General features: G+C 38.1%; 3 protein-coding genes across 3 annotated transcripts; 1 reads left to right on the top strand and 2 right to left on the bottom strand.

Moving 5' to 3' along the window:
- The first annotated feature begins 273 nt into the window (after positions 1 to 273).
- On the top strand, positions 274 to 5,814 carry LOC135088091 (sodium/potassium-transporting ATPase subunit beta-2-like). The gene is made up of 6 exons (XM_063982979.1): positions 274 to 344; positions 1,065 to 1,251; positions 2,497 to 2,751; positions 3,204 to 3,496; positions 3,872 to 4,040; positions 4,581 to 5,814. Exons 2-6 carry the CDS (start codon positions 1,092 to 1,094, stop codon positions 4,682 to 4,684), a joined length of 981 nt encoding a protein of 326 aa, XP_063839049.1. The 5' UTR covers positions 274 to 344; positions 1,065 to 1,091; the 3' UTR covers positions 4,685 to 5,814.
- Positions 5,815 to 5,895: 81 nt separating this feature from the next.
- LOC135088090 (sodium/potassium-transporting ATPase subunit beta-2-like) lies at positions 5,896 to 14,797 on the bottom strand. The gene is made up of 7 exons (XM_063982978.1): positions 14,642 to 14,797; positions 9,297 to 9,425; positions 8,625 to 8,747; positions 8,102 to 8,283; positions 7,650 to 7,751; positions 7,277 to 7,445; positions 5,896 to 6,902 (listed from the first exon to the last, which is right to left on the bottom strand). Exons 1-7 carry the CDS (start codon positions 14,775 to 14,777, stop codon positions 6,760 to 6,762), a joined length of 984 nt encoding a protein of 327 aa, XP_063839048.1. The 5' UTR covers positions 14,778 to 14,797; the 3' UTR covers positions 5,896 to 6,759.
- Positions 14,798 to 16,985: 2,188 nt separating this feature from the next.
- LOC135088089 (sodium/potassium-transporting ATPase subunit beta-2-like) lies at positions 16,986 to 19,527 on the bottom strand. Its single transcript, XM_063982976.1, has 4 exons — positions 19,436 to 19,527; positions 19,056 to 19,157; positions 18,451 to 18,604; positions 16,986 to 17,285 (listed from the first exon to the last, which is right to left on the bottom strand). Exons 1-4 carry the CDS (start codon positions 19,514 to 19,516, stop codon positions 17,140 to 17,142), a joined length of 483 nt encoding a protein of 160 aa, XP_063839046.1. The 5' UTR covers positions 19,517 to 19,527; the 3' UTR covers positions 16,986 to 17,139.
- Positions 19,528 to 20,014: the final 487 nt, after the last annotated feature.

Here is a 20,014-nt window from a genome sequence, read left to right as displayed (position 1 = left end):
CTGGTCCGTGAGCACGTAGAATTTGGTCCAATGACCCCAAGCTACCCATCCTTATTGCTCGCGCGTAATTATATTGCTGTTGCGACTGTGCGACGGGCGCCCGCAGTGAGTGTGCGAGCGCGACAGCAAGATAATTACGCGCGAGCGATAAGGATGGTGAGCTTGGCGTCATTGGACAAAATTCTACGTGCTCGCGGACCAGGCTTTAGCTTTTTATAATAAAAATGTAATATGAATTGCCTTTACTGCATGACGCCGTCCCATTATCCTGAGCGCGGGCCGCTGGCTGCGCCGGCGCAGTCGCCGCGCGGTACACTCTCACGCGCGCCTCGCCCGGGACACAGGTGAGCTGGGATTCTCATTTTATGGAAAAACTTTAAATTTTTATGTGTCTAATGTGCTTATGTTTCTTCTTCTATTCTTGAATAGGAAATAAGCCCCTTTTGTTCGACTCTATGAACCGAAATCGGTGTACTGGGATCTTCCATTTTTCTGTGTCCTTCTAACTATTTTTTTTATTCATTTTTGTCGTATTATGTGCAATTGTCTTGTAGTTATCATCATAGATTACTAAATATTGTGGAACCCTTTCTGAGAAGAAGAATAGGTACGAAAGGTAACTATCCTCCTTCTTGTAAGAAACATTTATTGGTAGAAAAGTAGCTCTTTATCGTCTTATTGTTTGATGTTTTCTCCTGCTGTACTATTTATCTCTTTCTTCTCTCCTGTGATCTACGTTAATAAATTCACACACAATGTATTTCTAAAACGCGTCATTAAGGCTGAGTTGCACCTTCTTACTTTAACTTTGACAAACGTCAAAAACCTGTAAACTCCATACAAAAAGCACCGGTTACCGTTATAGCTACGGTCAAAGCTAGGTGGTGCAACTCAGACTAAGTCTTCTTCAGTTGTTTTTTTTTTTTTTTTTTTTTTTTTTATGTGATAGGAGGCAAACGAGCAGACGGATCACCTTGTTTACCTTACCTTTGTTTTACCTTACTGTCATTGTAAAGTTACCATTAATGAAAATATCGCCTCCTAATATTTATATTTAATTGTAGAGCCAAAAGCGATATCTAGTCAAGAAGATGACCGTGAAGAAGCGGCCTTCCGACCTGACGAGCCTGGAGAGGTTCAACCTCTACTACAAGGAGAAGGAGGACCCTCTAACGGCGGGGGAGAAGTTCAGGAGGTTCATATGGAACCCGAAGACAAGGCAGTTCTGCGGCAGGACCGGAGCTAGCTGGTGTAAGTCAGTTATCTTACCTTTGTTACCGAAAACTTTTTGGTGAAATGTAATTTTCATATTAAGCACATAATAATTTACATCTCAGTCCACTACTTATAAATGAACTGTTCACTGTAGCCATGAAGAATAAGTAAATGGACTTTATACTAGCACTAATATTAGAAAACTTACAAAAATTCCTCACGTTAGTCCGGAAAGTTTTGTGAGAATGAATAGTTACTTATTTGGAAATACGCTGATTCATATCATAACTAAGTTCTTCGAACTTTATGAAACTTTCAGCATAATACCTATTAGACTATGATTTATGAAAGTGGCCTGATTTTCTTGTAATTTCGGTGGTTTTATTATTTAAGTCACGTTTACGAAATTGATCCTTTTAATGTCGTCAACAATTTTTACTAAATTGTGACTCGCTTCACATTCCCCGATTCAAAGAAATCGCTTGAAAGCTCAGAAAACCAAGAAAAAGTTATCACAAACAATGTCTACTTAAAAGTCTTAAACTTTTTAGTGTATCCGCTGAATACTCAAGAATTCATCCACAAATCCTACATATTTTTGGGCAAATAAGTAGACCATCAAGTTCCATAATCTTTGCCCCAAATACTCCAAGTCAGTAACGAGTCGCGAGTAAATCAGAAGGAGCTGGGCGGAAGCTCGGGCAATTGTCGCAATGAGCGCATTACTGGTTTCCTGCGCGAGCGGCCACGACCGGACGGCTCAGGGTCTAGCCAATTGGAGACCCAAAAGAACGAGAAAATGTACTTTGACAATGTAGAACGATTGTAAAACCTAATTCTACAAAGATTAGTAGAGTCACTAAGTATGATCAGTAACGTCAAACAACTTCAATGTTTTTTAATTGTTCGTTCGTTCGTTTCTGCCAAATGACGTCCATTGCTGGACAAACGGTCCTTTTTAATTGTACCTACTATAAAATGTGTTTACAGAGTTTATAGACCGACCTTATTTAATTTAGACAAATTGGCAACCAATCTTCATTGATTTGTGTGTTAAAAGTGGTTTTGACCGATACCCTTAATCAAAATAGTTTTGATAGCTAAAATGGGTCAAAAGTGGTTTTAACATCGATCAGAACCACTTTTGGCCTGATTTTTGCAGTCAAAACTGGTTTCGGCCAGTTATGACTTTCGACTGTAACATGATTGGTACGCTTATGAGTATCATTCTGTATAATATTTCAATTTAAAGTTTCTGAGAATAAAACTTTTCTTCCACAGCCAAAATAGCCTTATTCTACTTTATCTTCTACATGGCGCTGGCGATCCTCGTGGCCATCTGCATGTGGACCTTCCTGCAGCTTCTGGACGCACGGAAGCCTATGTGGCAGCTTGAGAGTAGCATCATCGGCACCAACCCAGGGCTGGGCTTTAGGCCCACGCCGCCAGAGGTTGCCAGCAGCGTCATCTGGTACAAGGGAAACGACCCCGGCAGCCACCAGTTCTGGGTGAAGCAGATGTCCAAGTTCTTGACTGGTAAATAATCTTATCATTTTCCTCATGAGTCAGAAGTGCAATTAGAGTTTTCGTAGAATTTGAGTCCTTAATTTGGGGTCAGCTTCAAAGTTTAATCATAATAATATATTCTTATTTTGTTATCGTCGAAATAGAGCGACATTCCAGTTTTATTATTTTGCCTGTGTTTCTACAATATTATTACTTCTACATTTCTGTATTATTACTTCTACTATACTTAGAATGTGACGATTTTACCGACAAAAATCAAGCTTGCTAAATTACAGTTCTGACTAATGCAATCACATTTTTATAACTGCTTCCTTATTATAACGCCTACACCCAATGTTTCATGATTAAATAGTTCAGTACACCTATGCAATGAAATAAAAACTACTCTATCATGAATCAGACCACTAAGACCCTAATTTCATTGGGTTTTTTCGTGTTATTATTGTCAATGTCTCTCACAGCCTACAAACGCGACGGTAAGAAAGCTGGAGCTGGTCAGAATATCCACAACTGCGACTTCAAGCTACCTCCACCAGCGGGTAAAGTGTGTGACGTGGACATCAGCGCCTGGGGCCCTTGCGTGGAGGACAACAACTTCGCCTACCACAAGTCCACGCCCTGCATCTTCTTGAAGCTGAACAAGATCTTCGGATGGAAGCCCCACTACTATAACAGCTCGGACAGCCTGCCCGTCGATATGCCTGATGATCTGAAGGAGCACATCAGGAATATGACGGCGTATGATAAGAATTATGTAAGTAGATACTTCCATTTTGGGTACATTTGTGTTTGCGTGAGAAACAGACTTTAAATAATTATGTAGGTTGAGTACAGTTTCTTGGTAAAGATTTTAGCAATAATTTTCCAAGATTTTCACACCACTACTTACTTGTAATGTGACATGCAATAAACCATTTGAATTTGAAAAAAGATATTTGCTTGCTTTGTGTGTTCAAGTGCCAAAAGCGTAAATGCTAAGATAGAGTTAGTGTATGCTTTCGGAATTTTATCTAATACGAGTATGTATCTATCGACAAGCCTATTGTTTGGCTAAGCTAAATAATTAAATGCTAGTGGATTCTCGTGCAAAGATTTATCACGAAGTTTAAGACTGTCTTGTTCTTTCCAGTTGAACATGGTGTGGGTGTCATGCCTGGGCGAGAACCCGGCCGACCGGGAGAACATCGGGCCCATCACGTACATGCCCTACCGGGGCTTCCCTGGCTACTACTTCCCCTACACCAACCAGGAGGGCTACCTCAGCCCATTGGTCGCAGTGCACTTGCAAAGGCCGAAGAGTGAGTTGACTTACACCTAACATTTACTGTGCCATTACTGAACACCACTCAGGGTGGATTAGACCAAACAAGAGTAAATATTAATCTCAGAATAAATCGTCAGTCATCATTTTGACATAAATATTTCCCATACTGAAACTGTCAATGTGCCAGTTACACCAAAAGTTATTCTCGGATAAAAGTTTGGTCGAATCGGGCCACGGGGTTAGTTCAGTATTTTTTGGTTTGTAAAAATTTGACACATTTTCAACACTTCTTCCCTCTCTGTATGAGTCACGGATCAAATCTGAACCCATGATATAAAACGTATTAAAAAAAATAAGTAATGTGTCGGAGTAATGCGTAGAGTTTACAGATCTTGGTCGGATAACGTCGACAAAAAAAATTACGATTAATTTAGATCCAGTTGCCAAAACAACCTCTCAAATTGCAAACAAAACCCTGAAACTGAAAAACTTACATTTCCATGACACCTTCGATTTGTTTATTTACATGTTTATATTAATAAAATCCTATAAACTTTACTGTTCTGTATTCCAGCGGGCATGCTGATCAACATGGAGTGCCGCGCGTGGGCGCACAACATCATGTACGACCGCCACGAGGGCATGGGCACCGTCCACATCGAGATCATGATTGAGTAGACCATCACCAGGAGTAGGATGCGATACGATAAAATCTTATCGAGGTCTTATCGATTTTAGACTATAGACGCTTGTCGTGTAATCATCATCTTCATCATCATCATCTCAGCCATAGGACGTCCACTGCTGAACATAGGCCTCCCCCAATGCTTTCCATGTTACCCGGTTGGTAGCGGCCTGCGTCCAGCGCTTTCCTGCTACCTTTATGATGTCGTCGGTCCACCTTGTGGGTGGACGTCTCACGCTGCGTTTTCCGGTACGCGGCCTCCATTCCAGAACCTTGCTGTCACATCGGCCGTCAGTTCTGCGTATGCCCATTGCCACTTCAGCTTGCTAATCCGTCGGGCTATGTCAGCGACTTGTCGTGTAAAGAAAAGATTATATCGTCACGCGCATCATAGCCTAGCATTGTAGGCATTTGTCGTCTTTAAGATCGTCGTTAAGATTTTATCGTCACGCGCACCCTAGCCCGATAGACCTGCACCCAGCGACTAGCTTATCAAGACGCTGCTGTTTTACACTTAGTCCGAGGTGACGTAGGAGAGAGATGAAACCGAAATTGGACATGGCGAAATTGTTTTTTTTTTTCGTAGCTTTCTTGCAGCCTTTTTTATTGATGAACTTAAAATATTCTATGAAAAATTCAGAATAGTATAAACGAAGACTGATCGAAGGCTGAATTTCAGCCGGATGTAGAAATGACAGAGCCTTTTATACTCAAAACCATGTGATGTTTATTATTGTAGCTCTACTTTGTTTTTTTCTATCATATTTTAAAATAAATTGTCTATGGGTGCAGTAGAGCAGATGCAAAGTGGATTCATAGGGAAGTAGCATGGATGGAAGTACAAAACCTAAACGAAATGTACTTCCCAATGTACCTTCTACGTTGTTTTATTATGCTGCTTAATGACGTAATAGTCCAAAGATCAAAGGCATTGTTACCAAAGGTTAATTCCGTACCAAAGAACAAGTTTGTTTCAGGCAGGTAAGTATTTGTTAAACTTGAAAAATGCCTTTCAAAGGGTTAAGTATTAAATTATTTTATGAATGTGGAATTAATGTTTTCAAGAGTGAGATTACCTTGTAAATTATTATGAAAGGAATGATTAAATTTAGTAAGAAATATACTCGTTTATTTTATTTCAACATTGTTATATCATTCATGAAAATATTGTCAATTGAAACTCGAATTTTCATTGATCAACACTGATTTATTCATTCACCTTAAATACAACACAAAGTCCTCGTATTACAAAGCACAATAGTTTTTGATACACATTAAGATATTTGACTTTCAACATTTCTTCCCTAATAGGTAGTGTTTATTTTTCATTAGTCTTTCATTTACTTAGGTTAATGTAAACATTATCACTGATATGTCATCATTTGGTTAACATGGCATGGTTTTATTAAGTTTTTCATAATATAGAAATGTAAGAAAATTCAATATAAAAATTATTATGAAAGTTGTAATTTAATCATAGGCCTAAAAGTGGCATGGGATATCAATGTATCCCATTAGTAATAGTATCCAAGCATTTTATATTTACTTCTTAATTCAATGTGACTAGATCTAAAAACTAAGGGCCTATTTTCACGATTCCTAAAAAAGTTTTACATAATAATAATTATACTTAGGTTATCTGGTTCCAGTTCCGTCATGTGTCAGATATCTAAACCTAAAGTTGTAAAGCCTGCTTGGGCCCGCTTTGACCAAACTTTTATCCGAGAATAACTCCTGCTATAACTGGCACATTGACAGTTTCAGTATGGGAAATATGTCAAAATGTCGAATAACTGACTATTTAATCTGAGATTAATATTAATACTCTTGTTTAGTCGAATCCACCCTTACACGCTATCATTGATTTTAGTGGTGAAATAGGCCCTTAATCTATTAAGTACTTAGGTCCATTCGTTTGGCTGTACGGCCTATTGACGCACTTCCAAAACTGTTCAAAATTATACTTAAACATTATCTAAAAAAAGTTTTCCGCATTTTCCCGGAAAGTGGCTTTGTGTTAGGATTTTATTTTCTGTCTATTATAATATAAAATGTAAGAGAGTTCTTCCTAAACGGTGGTAATGTTCACCGGTTCTGAAGTTTTATCGATCATGATTTCCAGGTGGGTGGACCCGAGCCGCTCCTTGAGGCTCTCGGTGTAGACGATGTTCTTCGCCCACGCCCTGCAGCGGATGTTTATTATTTGGCCCACTGAAACATTGGAAATACACCGCACCGTAATAAAAATATGAAACATAATATAAGAGCTTTGCCAGTAAGCTCGTTATAGTAAACACATAAACAAGTCTTGTGCCAGTCACGTGTCTTGACTGACGCGTCAGAAAGCTAATGGAAAGCTCATTATAAATATTTGCGCGTCACCTATGTTTTGAGGAATGTAGGTATGTATTATTTTAAATAGTAAAAAAAAACTCAGTTACAAATCCTGTGATGCGCACAGCACAACCGTGGAAATTCTTAGAGGAAGCTTTTAAATCCAGCAGTGGACGTTGTTTGGGTGCAATGAAACGCTTCTAGAAATGAATGTTTAAGTGAAAAGCTACTATTCATGCTGTGATACTTACACGCTGGCTTCTCCAGCTGTACAGCGACCAGCGGGCTCAGGTAGCCAGGGGTGTTGTCATACGGGAAGAACACTTCAGGGACCCCTGGGTACGGGTAGTACTTCAGAGGACCCAGGGCCTCCACGTCCGCTGGTCTCTCCCCCATACACGTCAGCCACACGCTGCGGCGCTGGAATTCATGTTTTTATATGTTCAAAATTACAGTAGGTCAAAGCAGAAAACACTGATGGGGTCAACATGATTTGATTTTTTTTTAAATGTAGGTATTATTGTTCAATGTATAAAAGTGACCTGTTTTCTTATAAGGAACATTTCTTAATTTAGTTTAATACAGTTTTATAAAAGAAAATTTCGGAAAAAGCAGTAAACTTACTCGTTCTGGCGTTGTGTTATTGATGAAGTTTTTGATGTAAGGAGGCATGTTCTGCGGCAAATCCCCGGGATCGTCGTAGAAGATTGGTTTCCAGTCATATAACTGAAAATGTAAAACGTATTATAATTAGTTAAGAAATATTTTTCAATTTTATTGTTTGTGAGGTCAAAACTAGGGGTCGGTCACTACATACGAACATTCGCGCTCCTATAGGATAGTTGCAGCTGATGCCATGACTGGATCCATACGCTGCAATATCGTATGCCCAAAGGCACGAGCCGCTGACGAAACATGAGTGAATCTATCGGCTCTAGCTGGTCTTTTAAGAGGTCTAAATGAGTGAGCTCCGCCTTTCTAGAAGGGAGAGCCTAACATAATAAAATTCACAGAGTCCGCGAACTCATCTCATAATAAGAAGGTTTTGTGACTACATTTGTTCAGCCGGCTCTCACCCTATTAAGCTTGATGATGATGCACGGAGTCCCTTGGTCGAAGCCGTAGTTGTTCTCCTTGGTGCAGGGCCCGAACTGGTTGACCACGTCGAAGGCGCACACCTCTTCCCGCGGAGGCTTCATAGAACCACACTCGCGCTGGTTCACGCCCTGGTTGATTAGCAGGCTTTTGTTGCGGTATGCTGGAAGATAAACAAGAATAAATAAAGTATTAACGTAACTTTCGACCTACCTACAAACAAGGGACAAATCAAGTGACAGATGTCCGAGAGAGTTAGTCATGGTCATCATTCATATCATCAGGTCAGGCAGGCACCACTGCGAGCACCGCTCTCTTCATAGAAGCAAATAGAGATTTGGCCTCCACTCCCCACTATTAATTTGCACTAACACAGATTTAAACAATTAAACCAACACATAAAATCATGGAGGAGGCAGACTTGGCCTGTTTTACTTGGCGAATCTTTGCTCTCCTTTTCTACCTAAGTTACTCCTAAAAATGACGATTAAACAAGCAACTCACGCGCAAGGAACTCGTTGATATTGTCGACATACTTCTTCACCTGCGTGGAGTTAGACTGGTCGTACCAGATCAGCGCTCCCTCTTCGAAGAGCAGCGGTCTGTGGCCCATGCCAGGGTTATTGCCTGAAGAAATCAACATAGAATAAAAACCTTAGAAACAAGAACACAAAAAGATTTTACTTTTAATTTTTTTTTTAATTTTCATTCTTTTCATCATTCTAGCTATATTTTTTTTCAACCTGAAGTTGCTGAATTTACAAGCGGTGTGAACTTAGCCGCGCACTATGTGTTTATTTCAAAATGGCGCCATGTTTTTGGGCAGCCAAGTATTAAAATAATAATTTAAATGTTTTTTTAATAATGTGCTATTAATTTACAACTTGAAACCTAACAGTGTCTTGGAATAAATACACTGAACCATGGTACTATTACTTATTCTGTGACTGAACTGAAGGTAATTAAAATTCTTTTACATTTTTAGGTTAGGTTTTTTTTAAATTAAAAAAGACGGGTAGTTAGTCTTTTCAGAATGTTGTTGACAGTTAGGTACTTTCCGTCAAAAATCGCGTCAGACTTTAGTCTTATTGTTGTAGTTACTGAAGGCAATAATAAAATTATTAGTAACCTTTACTGCTAAACGTGATTCGTTTAAGTAATTGTGCTTTCTCTTACCGATGATGGAGTCAGCAAGCGTGAAGTACGGGATCCGGTCGTCCATGGTGGCCAGCAGCCCACACATGCAGATGGAGAAGAAGATGATGATGCAGATATACATCACCAGGTATATGAGCCCTATTACACCTGGAACAAGTTATTTCATCTATGTCTTCCTTGTTTGACACTTATTTTGTTACTGGACGAGATGCCCTTACGAACAAATAAGGTTCTCGTTAGTATGATAATTTGTAATGGATTAATTAGCATTAATCATTAGCTTGCGAAATCATAATTAATTAGCAATAATTAAAGTAGTTGCAAAATTCATGGTTAGCGCGTATTATAAAAACAATGTCATTTCACAAAGCATTCACTATTTCGCAATTACGTATGATTAGCATTTTCCATATTCTTTGCATATTATCATTTTTCATAATTATTGTACCTATGAAATTTCATATTGACATAGCATTTAGCATGCTAAGATATGAAATCGCATGCTGATAAAAAACTAAGCAATGAAAAAGTGTATTAATCAATACTTACTTACATAAACTTTTCTTTTGTATGAAAAATAAAATAGCGCCGCTACAGTAGCACTCGTGCTTAGGACATTGTGCTAAACATTTTTAGGTTCAATTAAATCTTAACCTAGGCGCAGACCATCGATTTTTAGTTGGCCGATAGTTGGGCCCGATTTTAATTTGTATGAAGAATCGGCCAAATCAAATCGGTGTAATGTGCCCACTTCCATACATGCCTTTACTTATTATGAGCCCGACTAACCCTTAAATGCATGATTTTTTATTTAGTTATGAAAAAAATATTTCAATTAGATTTTTAGTCACAGATAGGGGGAAAAATAATAAAAAAAATCTAAGTACGAAAAAAAAGTATATTTTTGAAAATTTACAGTATGTAGCCAAATGTCTACACCATGCGTTTATGCCATAAAATTGTTCGATATTAATAGTTCTATGGTTTGCATATTTGGCTTTTCTTTTCAGCATGTTTGGCTCGCTATCTGAAAAGGAAATTGAGACAGCTCTTGCTGCTTTAAATGATGGTGCAGTCTCAGAAGATGATGAAAATTTAGATGAGGATAACATCGATTATTACCCAAACGTACGGGATTTATTACATGAGTCCATAGATCATTAATCTACCCTTGGAACATAACGAAGACCCTCCCATAGTATGATGAGGAGCACATATTAGATGGTGTTTCCTTAGCGGAACCTGTGGCGGGTACCTACTTCATCTGCGCAATCAAGTTCAGGTATTCCAGGAATTGCAGCTTTGAGGTCACGTAGCCGGGAGATGATTTGGAAAAAAATAAATTTACCACCATGGGACGATGATCGCATTGCTTTTTTAGGGGATTCGGAACTGCCCACAGAAATATCTGACCTGGAGGAGCCATTTCAGTTCTTTGTCAAGTTCATAAACGATGACATTGTTTCGAAAATTGTAGACGAAACGAATTTATGCATTACTCAAAAAGGGTTTAGTTCAAATAATCGTGTCAGTTATATTGAGATTCGTCTCAATAGAACACGAAACACCATCTGATCTAATATTATGCTCCTCTTCATAAACTACTAGGGAGGATCTTCGTTGTGTTCCAAGGGTAGATTATGATCTATGGACTCCTCATCCAGATCATGCAATAAATCCCGTACGTTTGGGTAATAATCGATGTTATCATCATCTAAATTTTCATCATCTTCTGAGACTGCACCATCATTTAAAGCAGCAAGAGCTGCCTCAATTTCCTTTTCAATTAGCGAGCCAAACATGCTGAAAAGAAAAGCCAAATAAGCAAACCATAGAACAATTCCTATCGATCAATTTTATGGTATAAACGCAAGGTGTAGACATTTGGCTACATACACAAAAACCAAGTCGAAGGTACATTCGGGATAGATTACCAAAAAAATAAGTTATAATAATGAATTCTTACATTGTTTCTAACACGTATGTATTATTTTCCAATCGTTTTAGCAATTAATTCTCACTGAATCCGAAATCCAAATACCACAAATTTTAACACTACCAATTTTTTCTCCTTCGCGATCGCTACGTCAAATATCGGTTAATTTTTTTTTCAAATCTACCTCCATTTGCGGTTTTTTTATTTTTATTTGGATGTTTTCTATGATATTAGCGTACATTCAGAAACGCTTGTAAAATGTGTTACTTGCTATAATTAAAAAAGTACTTCGTAGACATATGGCAACACTATGCATTTAAGACTATCGGCCGACAAAAAATCGGTGTTCTGCGCCTAAGCTTAGTTTCTATTCTAATGCATGCTTGACAATTTATTTGGCAGGTAAGTTACTAGGGTGTAGACATCCGCTAAGAACAGATATTACGAAACTCCACCTCTAAGGGGGTAAAACGATATCCACGCGTGCGAAGTCGCGGGCGGCCGCTAATTACTCATATTATAAAAGGAAACATTCCATGCCAATGCCTGTATTAACTCCACAAAGTGTTTATTTCACTAACAAACAGCCGTCAATAAGTAAATTATCCACATCATAGTGCTATTATCGCCTCATATAAAGCGCAAACACGACACTGCGCGCGCGCAACAGGCGCTAAATAGACCACAACGATTGCTGTGTGTGGCTTAATAATATTGTTCTATACTGCTAGTGATAATTTGAACCCTGTTTAAGGCTATGCTACTAGTCCACAATGTCATTTTTAAGCATAAAAGTGTAATCTCGCTGCAAAGTCCAAGAGCATTCTAATTCAAATTCTTTATTAGTAGTAGCCTTTTTCAAGGCACATGTCCACCACTTCGGGCCTACATCGGTGCTCAAACAGTCACCTTTCGTTTGTCAGAGCAAAGTTCAGACAGATGAACCATTTTTTTAATTCACGAGACTTAAACCCTAGACTTGAGGTCAAGTCGCAAACGCAAACAAACGAAGCGTGGGACGTCCACCTACAAGGTGGACCGACGACATCATAAAGGTAGCAGGGAAGCGCTGGACGCAGGCTGCTAACAATCGATCAACTTGGAAAGCATTAGGGGAGGCCTATGTTCAGCAGTGGACGTCCTATGGCTGAAATTATGATGATGATGATGATGAGGTCAAGTCGGCTAGCAACATCTCGCAAAAATATCGAATTTCAATCAGAATAAATATAGCGGCCTCATCCCAAATATTTTATAGATTTGAGACTTCCAAATCCACAATTCCAGGTCACGGTCTATGATGGAGTATGTACATGGCATAAACAAACAAACAGTAAAGCGCGCGAATGGATTCGCCGAAATAGCACTGGCTTACACACCGTGACTGTGTGCGCTTAGGTCCACGGCAAACTGCGGTCCACTTTTAATTATGGAGGGAAAAGCTCATTTGACAGAAACGAGACAAAACAAAATAGGATCAGTGGGCTGAGTGTGAGTTTACACCAAACGTCCTCATTAGTGAGCGCATTAAAAATGTATGAAAATTTTAGTTCTTGAACGTTTCCGCTAGGGGTGCTGTAGAATCCGTCATTTTTACGCGCTCACGTCTTGATGTAAACACACTCAGCCCTCAGGCTCTATTTCGACGAGACTCCCACCGTAGTGTTGGAAACAGTCGCTTCTACCAAATGTAACAATTTAAACCAGTAACAAATGCGGTTGGTTCGTTTATTTATGGATTATTTTACTCACACAAAAAATCGAACAGAATTACATAGTGAATGTATAGGTAAGCACAGGTATAAGATACGTTTGATGTTCATTCTTGTGTGAGTCTGATGCCTATGCTAGGTATTTAGTACACCTGTATTACATCGTCATCAGGCTCCCACCACCTCAGGTAATTATTGTCCCAAAGTAATGGATAGTAGGGTTAATATTATACTGGAAGGCGTTAAAGCGCTTTAAAAGTTTTGCAACTTTTCTACCACTAATCCATCGCTATAGAAAACCAATTAGACCTTTTCATAACTTAATTAAGTGCTTCGTATCCGAGTGTAGAATATCGTGACACATAATAATAAGGTTCAGTTAAGTGTATTACAAACAACACGTAGGTACTGACCAAGGGTGGAGAACCGGTCATTAGCAGTTCCACCCCGCCCTGCCATCCTACGACTATATCTAGGCACAAACATAGGCACGACCACAGTCAGCCTGTTGCCGAGGTCGACTATTTGCGAGCGCGTAAAGTTTATTGCATGACGTATTATGGCAATATTTTAAACTGACTAAAAGGGAATGTGAATGGGAGAGGTTTTCCGGTGATCTAGAGTAGTGGTATTGAAGCTGAAAGAAGTAATAAACCAAGTTAGCTATCGGATTTGAACCAAACAGAATTAAATCACTGGTAATCAGAACTAAGTATTACCAGTATTACTGCTTCAGTTTAGCCTTTACGATCAGTAATCCCGGTATAAAGGGTCATTTCATAGTGCCCAATGTAGAGCTGACAGTTACACATTATACCTACACGATATATCGATGTAAAAGGTGATAATGAAATGGCTTGGAAGAACGGCAACACAAAAAGTTTATAATGACGCTTGATAATAATCAATTTAGAATAGTGAAAGAAGCCATTTTACTTGGGAATATCATTATTTTTACATCCTGGATCCATTTTCAGAGCTCCATATAATTTCCACAACAGTTATGATGGAATATGTTTAGAAATAGCATAGTTAGTGAATCACCGGCGTGCACCGTATAAAATGGGTAATGCGTTGCTTTCAGTAAGTGCGTACAATATTAGATTTATGGGATCCCTGTATCGTGCTGTAAAGTTTCAGGAGCATCGGAAAAGCTCGTAGTTTCTCTTTGATGTGTCTGGGAAAATAATTATTGGGAAATGTAACTGAAAAGATAAAAACGTAAATTACAATTTGGTTTGAGTTTGCAGCATAATATGAAAGCTTTGATAATCAAAACCATCTTAGTCTAAAGATTCGCCGTTATTCAATAAAAAGAAAAGTAAATCTTAAACCGGCCTTTTATTGGAACATGAACAATAAACAATCTAATTTCCTATGAGTAAAATTAAGGTTCCAGAATCTGCTCAATAAGATTTTCAGTGGCTGAAAATCTCTTTAAATTCGTACATTTGTTTGGTCTATCGCTCCTAAATTCATAAACCATTTCTTTAAATTATGCTTATTGTCAGTGTATGAACGATAGACTAGGTTGTCATGTGGAATTTCACTTATTTATTATATTTGAAAGCATTTTCATGTTCAATTCAAAAGTAATTAAAGTGACGTACCTAATAATTTTACCTTCCCAAACTATCACAATCCTAAAGTAATTAATCAATCTTCAATTCTACCAACCATTTACCATCAAAATAAGATTCAAAAAGTCTACTCACCCCATCTCTTAGGAGTTCTGCCGAGGAAGGTTCTCTCCTCAGGATTCCAGATCGCATACTGGATTTTCTGGAGGAACGGTCTCTGAGGAGGTCTTCGGCAGTAGTTGACGACTCCGTTGGGTTTGTCGGCACCCATCTTCAGCGGGGACTGGTGGTGGACTGAGCGCAACCAGTGGTTACGAAGAGTAAACTAGTGTTGAGTTTGCGTTTACTGCCTACGGTAAATTGTCTCTGAGAGGCTTATTGGAACGTAACGTGTGTTTTACACTGTCTGTATATTAAAATGTATTTTAAATAAATTATTTACAAGTGACCTCATAATTTTATTGTAACTTACTGAAAAATAAAAGTCAGTTTTCAGTAGGTAACTTACAACATCTGTAGAAAGAAATCTCACATTCTTTGACCGCAACGTACATATTTAAAGGTATTTAAAAATATTAAAATAGTAAAAAAATACATTTGTTTATAAAATTTATTTCATGGTTCACATTACGGTCTATACTTGACCTGCATCTTAAGGGCACCTTAAGGCAAATGGGCCGTTTTAAACCATATTTCCTGAAGTTTCTGTTCCTTTTAATGAAATCTTTAGGTAAAAATTGAAGTAGTAACACTTAGTTTATCTCACCTGTCTTTCTTATAATCTTTGATGGTAGCCTCGAAGCCGCCGAAAACTAGCGTTAACCGCCCTACGCCCAGGGCGGGCGGGCCTTGCCCTTTGCCGTAACCGTCTTTGCTCAACTAAAGTAATTGGTGGATCATCCTTGCTAATAGGTGGAAATTAATGAAAATATTGTAATGAAGTTACAATACTGATTCTAACGCGATGATTTCTCAATTACAGTATGTTAACTTAAGATATGTACCTACTTGATACGATAGTATCATATCATAGCGCGATACGATAGCGACCCGCCCCGGCTTCGCAAGGGTGCTAAGTATACATAAACCTTCCTCTTGAATCACTCTATCTATTAAAAAAACCGTATCAAAATCCGTTGCCCAGTTTTAAAGATCTAAGCATACATAGGGACAGACAGCGGAAAGCGACTTTGTTTTGTACTATGTAGTGAAGAGTAATAAATAGTATGGTTCCATAACTATGCCGGTTTTTTTTTGTGAAGGAGACCGGAAGTTCCACCTTTCTCTTTATTTTAATTGTAAAGACCAGTTGCTTCCCGCGGCATCTTTCGTGGGGATTTTTCAGTCTGCTACAGTTTGCCCCATAAAGTCAATTGAACTCATTCAATGAAATCAGTTATTTTATGGATTTCTTCAGAATCCTAGATGAAAATTTTTAGGATTAATGAATTTATGATAATAAAACATTGACACTTAAATTGAACATTTATTTTTTTAATGTAACAATGTCTAATACATGTATACCATATTTGTACTAATTTCAGGTTCGGATATAAAACAGATTCATAACGTTGATTTCAGTTTACTTTAATATTACACACTTTACTTCTTAGAAGGCACTAATTTCGGGATTACATATACAATTCCAATAGAAAACGTAGTTTTCTTCAATAATTCAACAATTACAATATTTTCGTCACACGAGATTTTTATTAATTTTAACAAACTAAATTGGCTTAATTACAAAAGATCAATATTTCAATTCAAAATATTAAAGCTCTTTTAATGAATAAACAGACATTTGTGTAAGTACAACTAAATTAACATCTAAGTTCTAAAACTAGCTCAGTGGTGGGATAAAATATTTCATACTTATCCTAATTGTCTCACTTGCAAACATTCTAGATCCATTAGTAAGCTTATAAGAAATAAAACTGTTGTAGTTAAGTTTCTAACTAAAGCTCCCTACTTTCACAAATGCATATTATAAATAAAAAAATCATGAAGACATTCAATATATTTTTCAGAGATTCTGCTCTCCATTCATAAAATTTTATATCAATAATTTCACAAAGAAATGATACGTAGTACATACTATGTACAGACAAACATATTCAAAACTGTACTCTTTGATGGCTAACATCTCCCATCTCACAATTTATAATTGATTCTTGCATTAAATTGTTTCAACTTTTCATAATATAAATATTGAAATTACTTCCTAAATACTTTTTATTGTTGATTTTTGGATATTTTATCACAAAACCCACACACACATAAGTTCCTTTAGTGATCATTTCCGTACAAAATTATCGAAACTTCAACAATAAAAATGTTCAAATCTCTGTTAAGATTTTTGCAACTCATGTGCTGTGCAAGATTGTAGGTATCTCCACATAAATACGCATTCACACTTTATCGTATACGTTTTTATTCGACGATTGCGTCGGTAATATACCTACTGTATTCCAAATTCTCACATGTAAAACGGACCGCCGCCTGTGTGAACCGCACTAAGTTTCTTGATTTTTTAAACTGGAACGAACGACCTAAACTTATTAAGAGGACCTAAAGTTAATGAGTGGTGAGTTGCAAGAACCGCACTATTGGTAAAACCCGTTTCCATCGCTGGCTTAGTTGTCAGCTGTGGGCGCTTCTGTGGTTTCGCCGTCTTCAATGTACAGCTGTATGCGCGTGTAGCCCGACGGCTCCTTGAGGCTCTTGTTGTAGACCACGTTCTTCGCCCACACCCGGCACCGAACCACCACGGCTGTGTTCACTGGAAATAGCAGTTGTTTAAAGTGACAGTCATTGTTTGTTGATTTTCAAAATAGTAAAATTAATAATTAACTTTTTTAAAAAATAAAACCGACTTCAAATGCGTGAACACAAAAAAAAACTAAAAATTAAAAAAATTGCGTATAAAAAAGTTCATCCCCAATTTTCCACCCTTGGGGGTGAAATATTTTCTTCAAATTCGCATGAAACCACCCTTTTGATAATACCTATTCAACAAAAAAATAATCGTTCAAATTGATTTATAATCGGCGGAGATATTGCGTATAAAAAAGTTCATCCCCAATTTTCCACCCTTGGGGTTGTTTTTTCTAAATTATTAAATTTAAATGGGACCACCCTTGAGGTATAAGATTTGTTCAAATCGGTTCATAATTGGCGGAGTTATCGCGTAACAAACATAGAAAAAAAAAACATACGGGTCGAATTGAGAACCTCCTCCTTTTTTGAAGTCGGTTGAAAAGTAACTTTCATTTGTTACACTTTACTTTGGTTGGCCTTTTTATCGCCAAAGGCTTCGGATTTGACGAAGCTCTTATGATGTCACATGCCAGTATTAGCTGTGGTATTAGGCTAGGTTGCACCATGTTACTTTAACTTTGACAAACGTCAAAAATCTGTCAAAAACACCGGTTATCGCTATAGCTACGGTCAAAGTTAGGTGGTGCAACAAAGCCTTAATCGATTTTACTCACGATTTTATTTGATTTAATTTCGTGAACGCTTTGCTACGTTCCCAAATTACCTTTCTAATAGGGACTCTTATTCATTATTTTATCATCTTAAAATCAAAAACTCTACACGGTCCATAAACCGTTGCTTGGGGGTGCATGGAGGCAGAGGAAACACCGCAGCATGTACTCATGGAGTGCAGTAGCGTAGCAGAACAACGGGCTCAATTTCTTCGATCAGCATCGTCGCTGCAGGAGGCCTGTAGCAGCCTAGACGGGCTGCTCGCCTTCTGGGGGATCTGGGGTGGTTGGAGTAGGAAGATAAACCACAAATCGCGCACAATGGCCCAATCATGAGGCTAAGTGCGGTATTCGATTGCGTTGTAAAACTAACTAACTAAGACCGTTGCTTATTTTAAATCAATGGTTATTGCTAGAAACCTACATACTCGTAGGTACCCTAAATCTGATCATTACCTGGTGCAGTCAACTTGATTGCGACCACAGGGCTCCGGTAGCCGTCCTCGTTGGTATACGGGTAGTGGTCTGCAGACAGTCCTCGCCCCCACGGGTATTCTATGCTGGTGGTGTTCGACTTCTCTTCCCAGCACGAGACCCATATCTGATTGAGCTGGAGAAACGAAGAAATATGTAGGTAGGTAAAATTATTATTACCTATTCATCTACTGAGATTGATTTTGTTGAAGTTTGTTGAAGTTTGTTGATGTTTGATTAAATTGCTATTGGGTTCATCAGAAGACTTCGGAATTCTTTCAGGGCATCCATCACCACAAAATTATTCCTCCCAATAAGTGCGCAGTAGGCAAGTAAATTATAGACATATGCCTGTTTTCACCATCAATCCCTAATTTTTAAGTGACCCCTATGAAAACAAAATTCCTGTTATGTGTTACCATAATGGTTTCGTAAAAAATAGGGTTTGATGGTGAAAACGGACTTTAGTCCCTCAAATTTATTTAATTTTAATTTACCACGCTTAGCAAATCTACCTAACCATTTGTAAAGCATTTGCTCTTCTTACGAGTCGTAGGAACAATCATGTTGAGTACTAAAATCCTTACTTTTGAAGAGTCTAAAGTCTTGATGTAGTCCTTCAGATCTTCAGGCATGTCTGCGGGCAGGTTGACTGCGTCGTTGTAGCAGTCTGGTTTCCAGCCTATGATCTGAAACGTCGTAACAAATCCTTTAATCTCATTTTATTTAATTACGTAATAAGGTATAAACCTGTGTAATTAAAATAAATAAATAAAATAAATAAAAATAAATTTAATTAAATCAGTAACTTGTTTTAAGAGAGTTTCTTATTTCGAGTTGTTCTTTTGCGTAGGTAGATAATTTTCTATGGCAGGTTAGACATACAAAGTAATACAAACGCTTTAGAAATCTGTTTTTTTTTTCATTCATCAATAATTTATACAAAAGTTCGCAAATACAAACAAACCTTATTGAGCTTGACGAACATGCAGGGTGTGTCAGGATAGCCGAAGTTGTCTTGGGCCGTGCACTCCTCCGACGGTATCATTTTTGCCAGTTGAACCGCTGTAACAATATTCATTTTATAATTATCTTGCTATTCAACATATTCGCACACGTATTACCTAGGTAATTATGCAAAATGATGACAATAGTTATAATTAAAAGGTATACCTAAGCCTAAGCGCAGACCACCGACTTTTAGTTGGCCGATAGTTGGATCGGGCTACTGTTAATCAGTACGGAACACGCACGTGGGACGTCCACCCACAAGGTGGACCGACGACATCATAAAGGTAGCAGGGAAGCGCTGGACGCAGGCCGCTACCAATCGATAAACATGGAAAGCATTGGGGGAGGCCTATGTTCAGCAGTGGACGTCCTATGGCTGAAATGATGATGATGACTGTTAATCATTATGGAGATGTATGGACGTGCGCGCATTGCACCGATTGAATCTCCATACAAATTAAAATCGGGTCTACACCTAGGCTAAGTCAATGGTGAAAACTGATACACGCTATTAATAAATTCATCTTGATGATGA

This window comes from Ostrinia nubilalis, chromosome 3, assembly GCF_963855985.1.
Source record: "Ostrinia nubilalis chromosome 3, ilOstNubi1.1, whole genome shotgun sequence".
Classification (NCBI taxonomy): Eukaryota; Metazoa; Arthropoda; class Insecta; order Lepidoptera; family Crambidae; genus Ostrinia; species Ostrinia nubilalis.
This window is presented reverse-complemented; position numbering and strand designations above follow the sequence as displayed.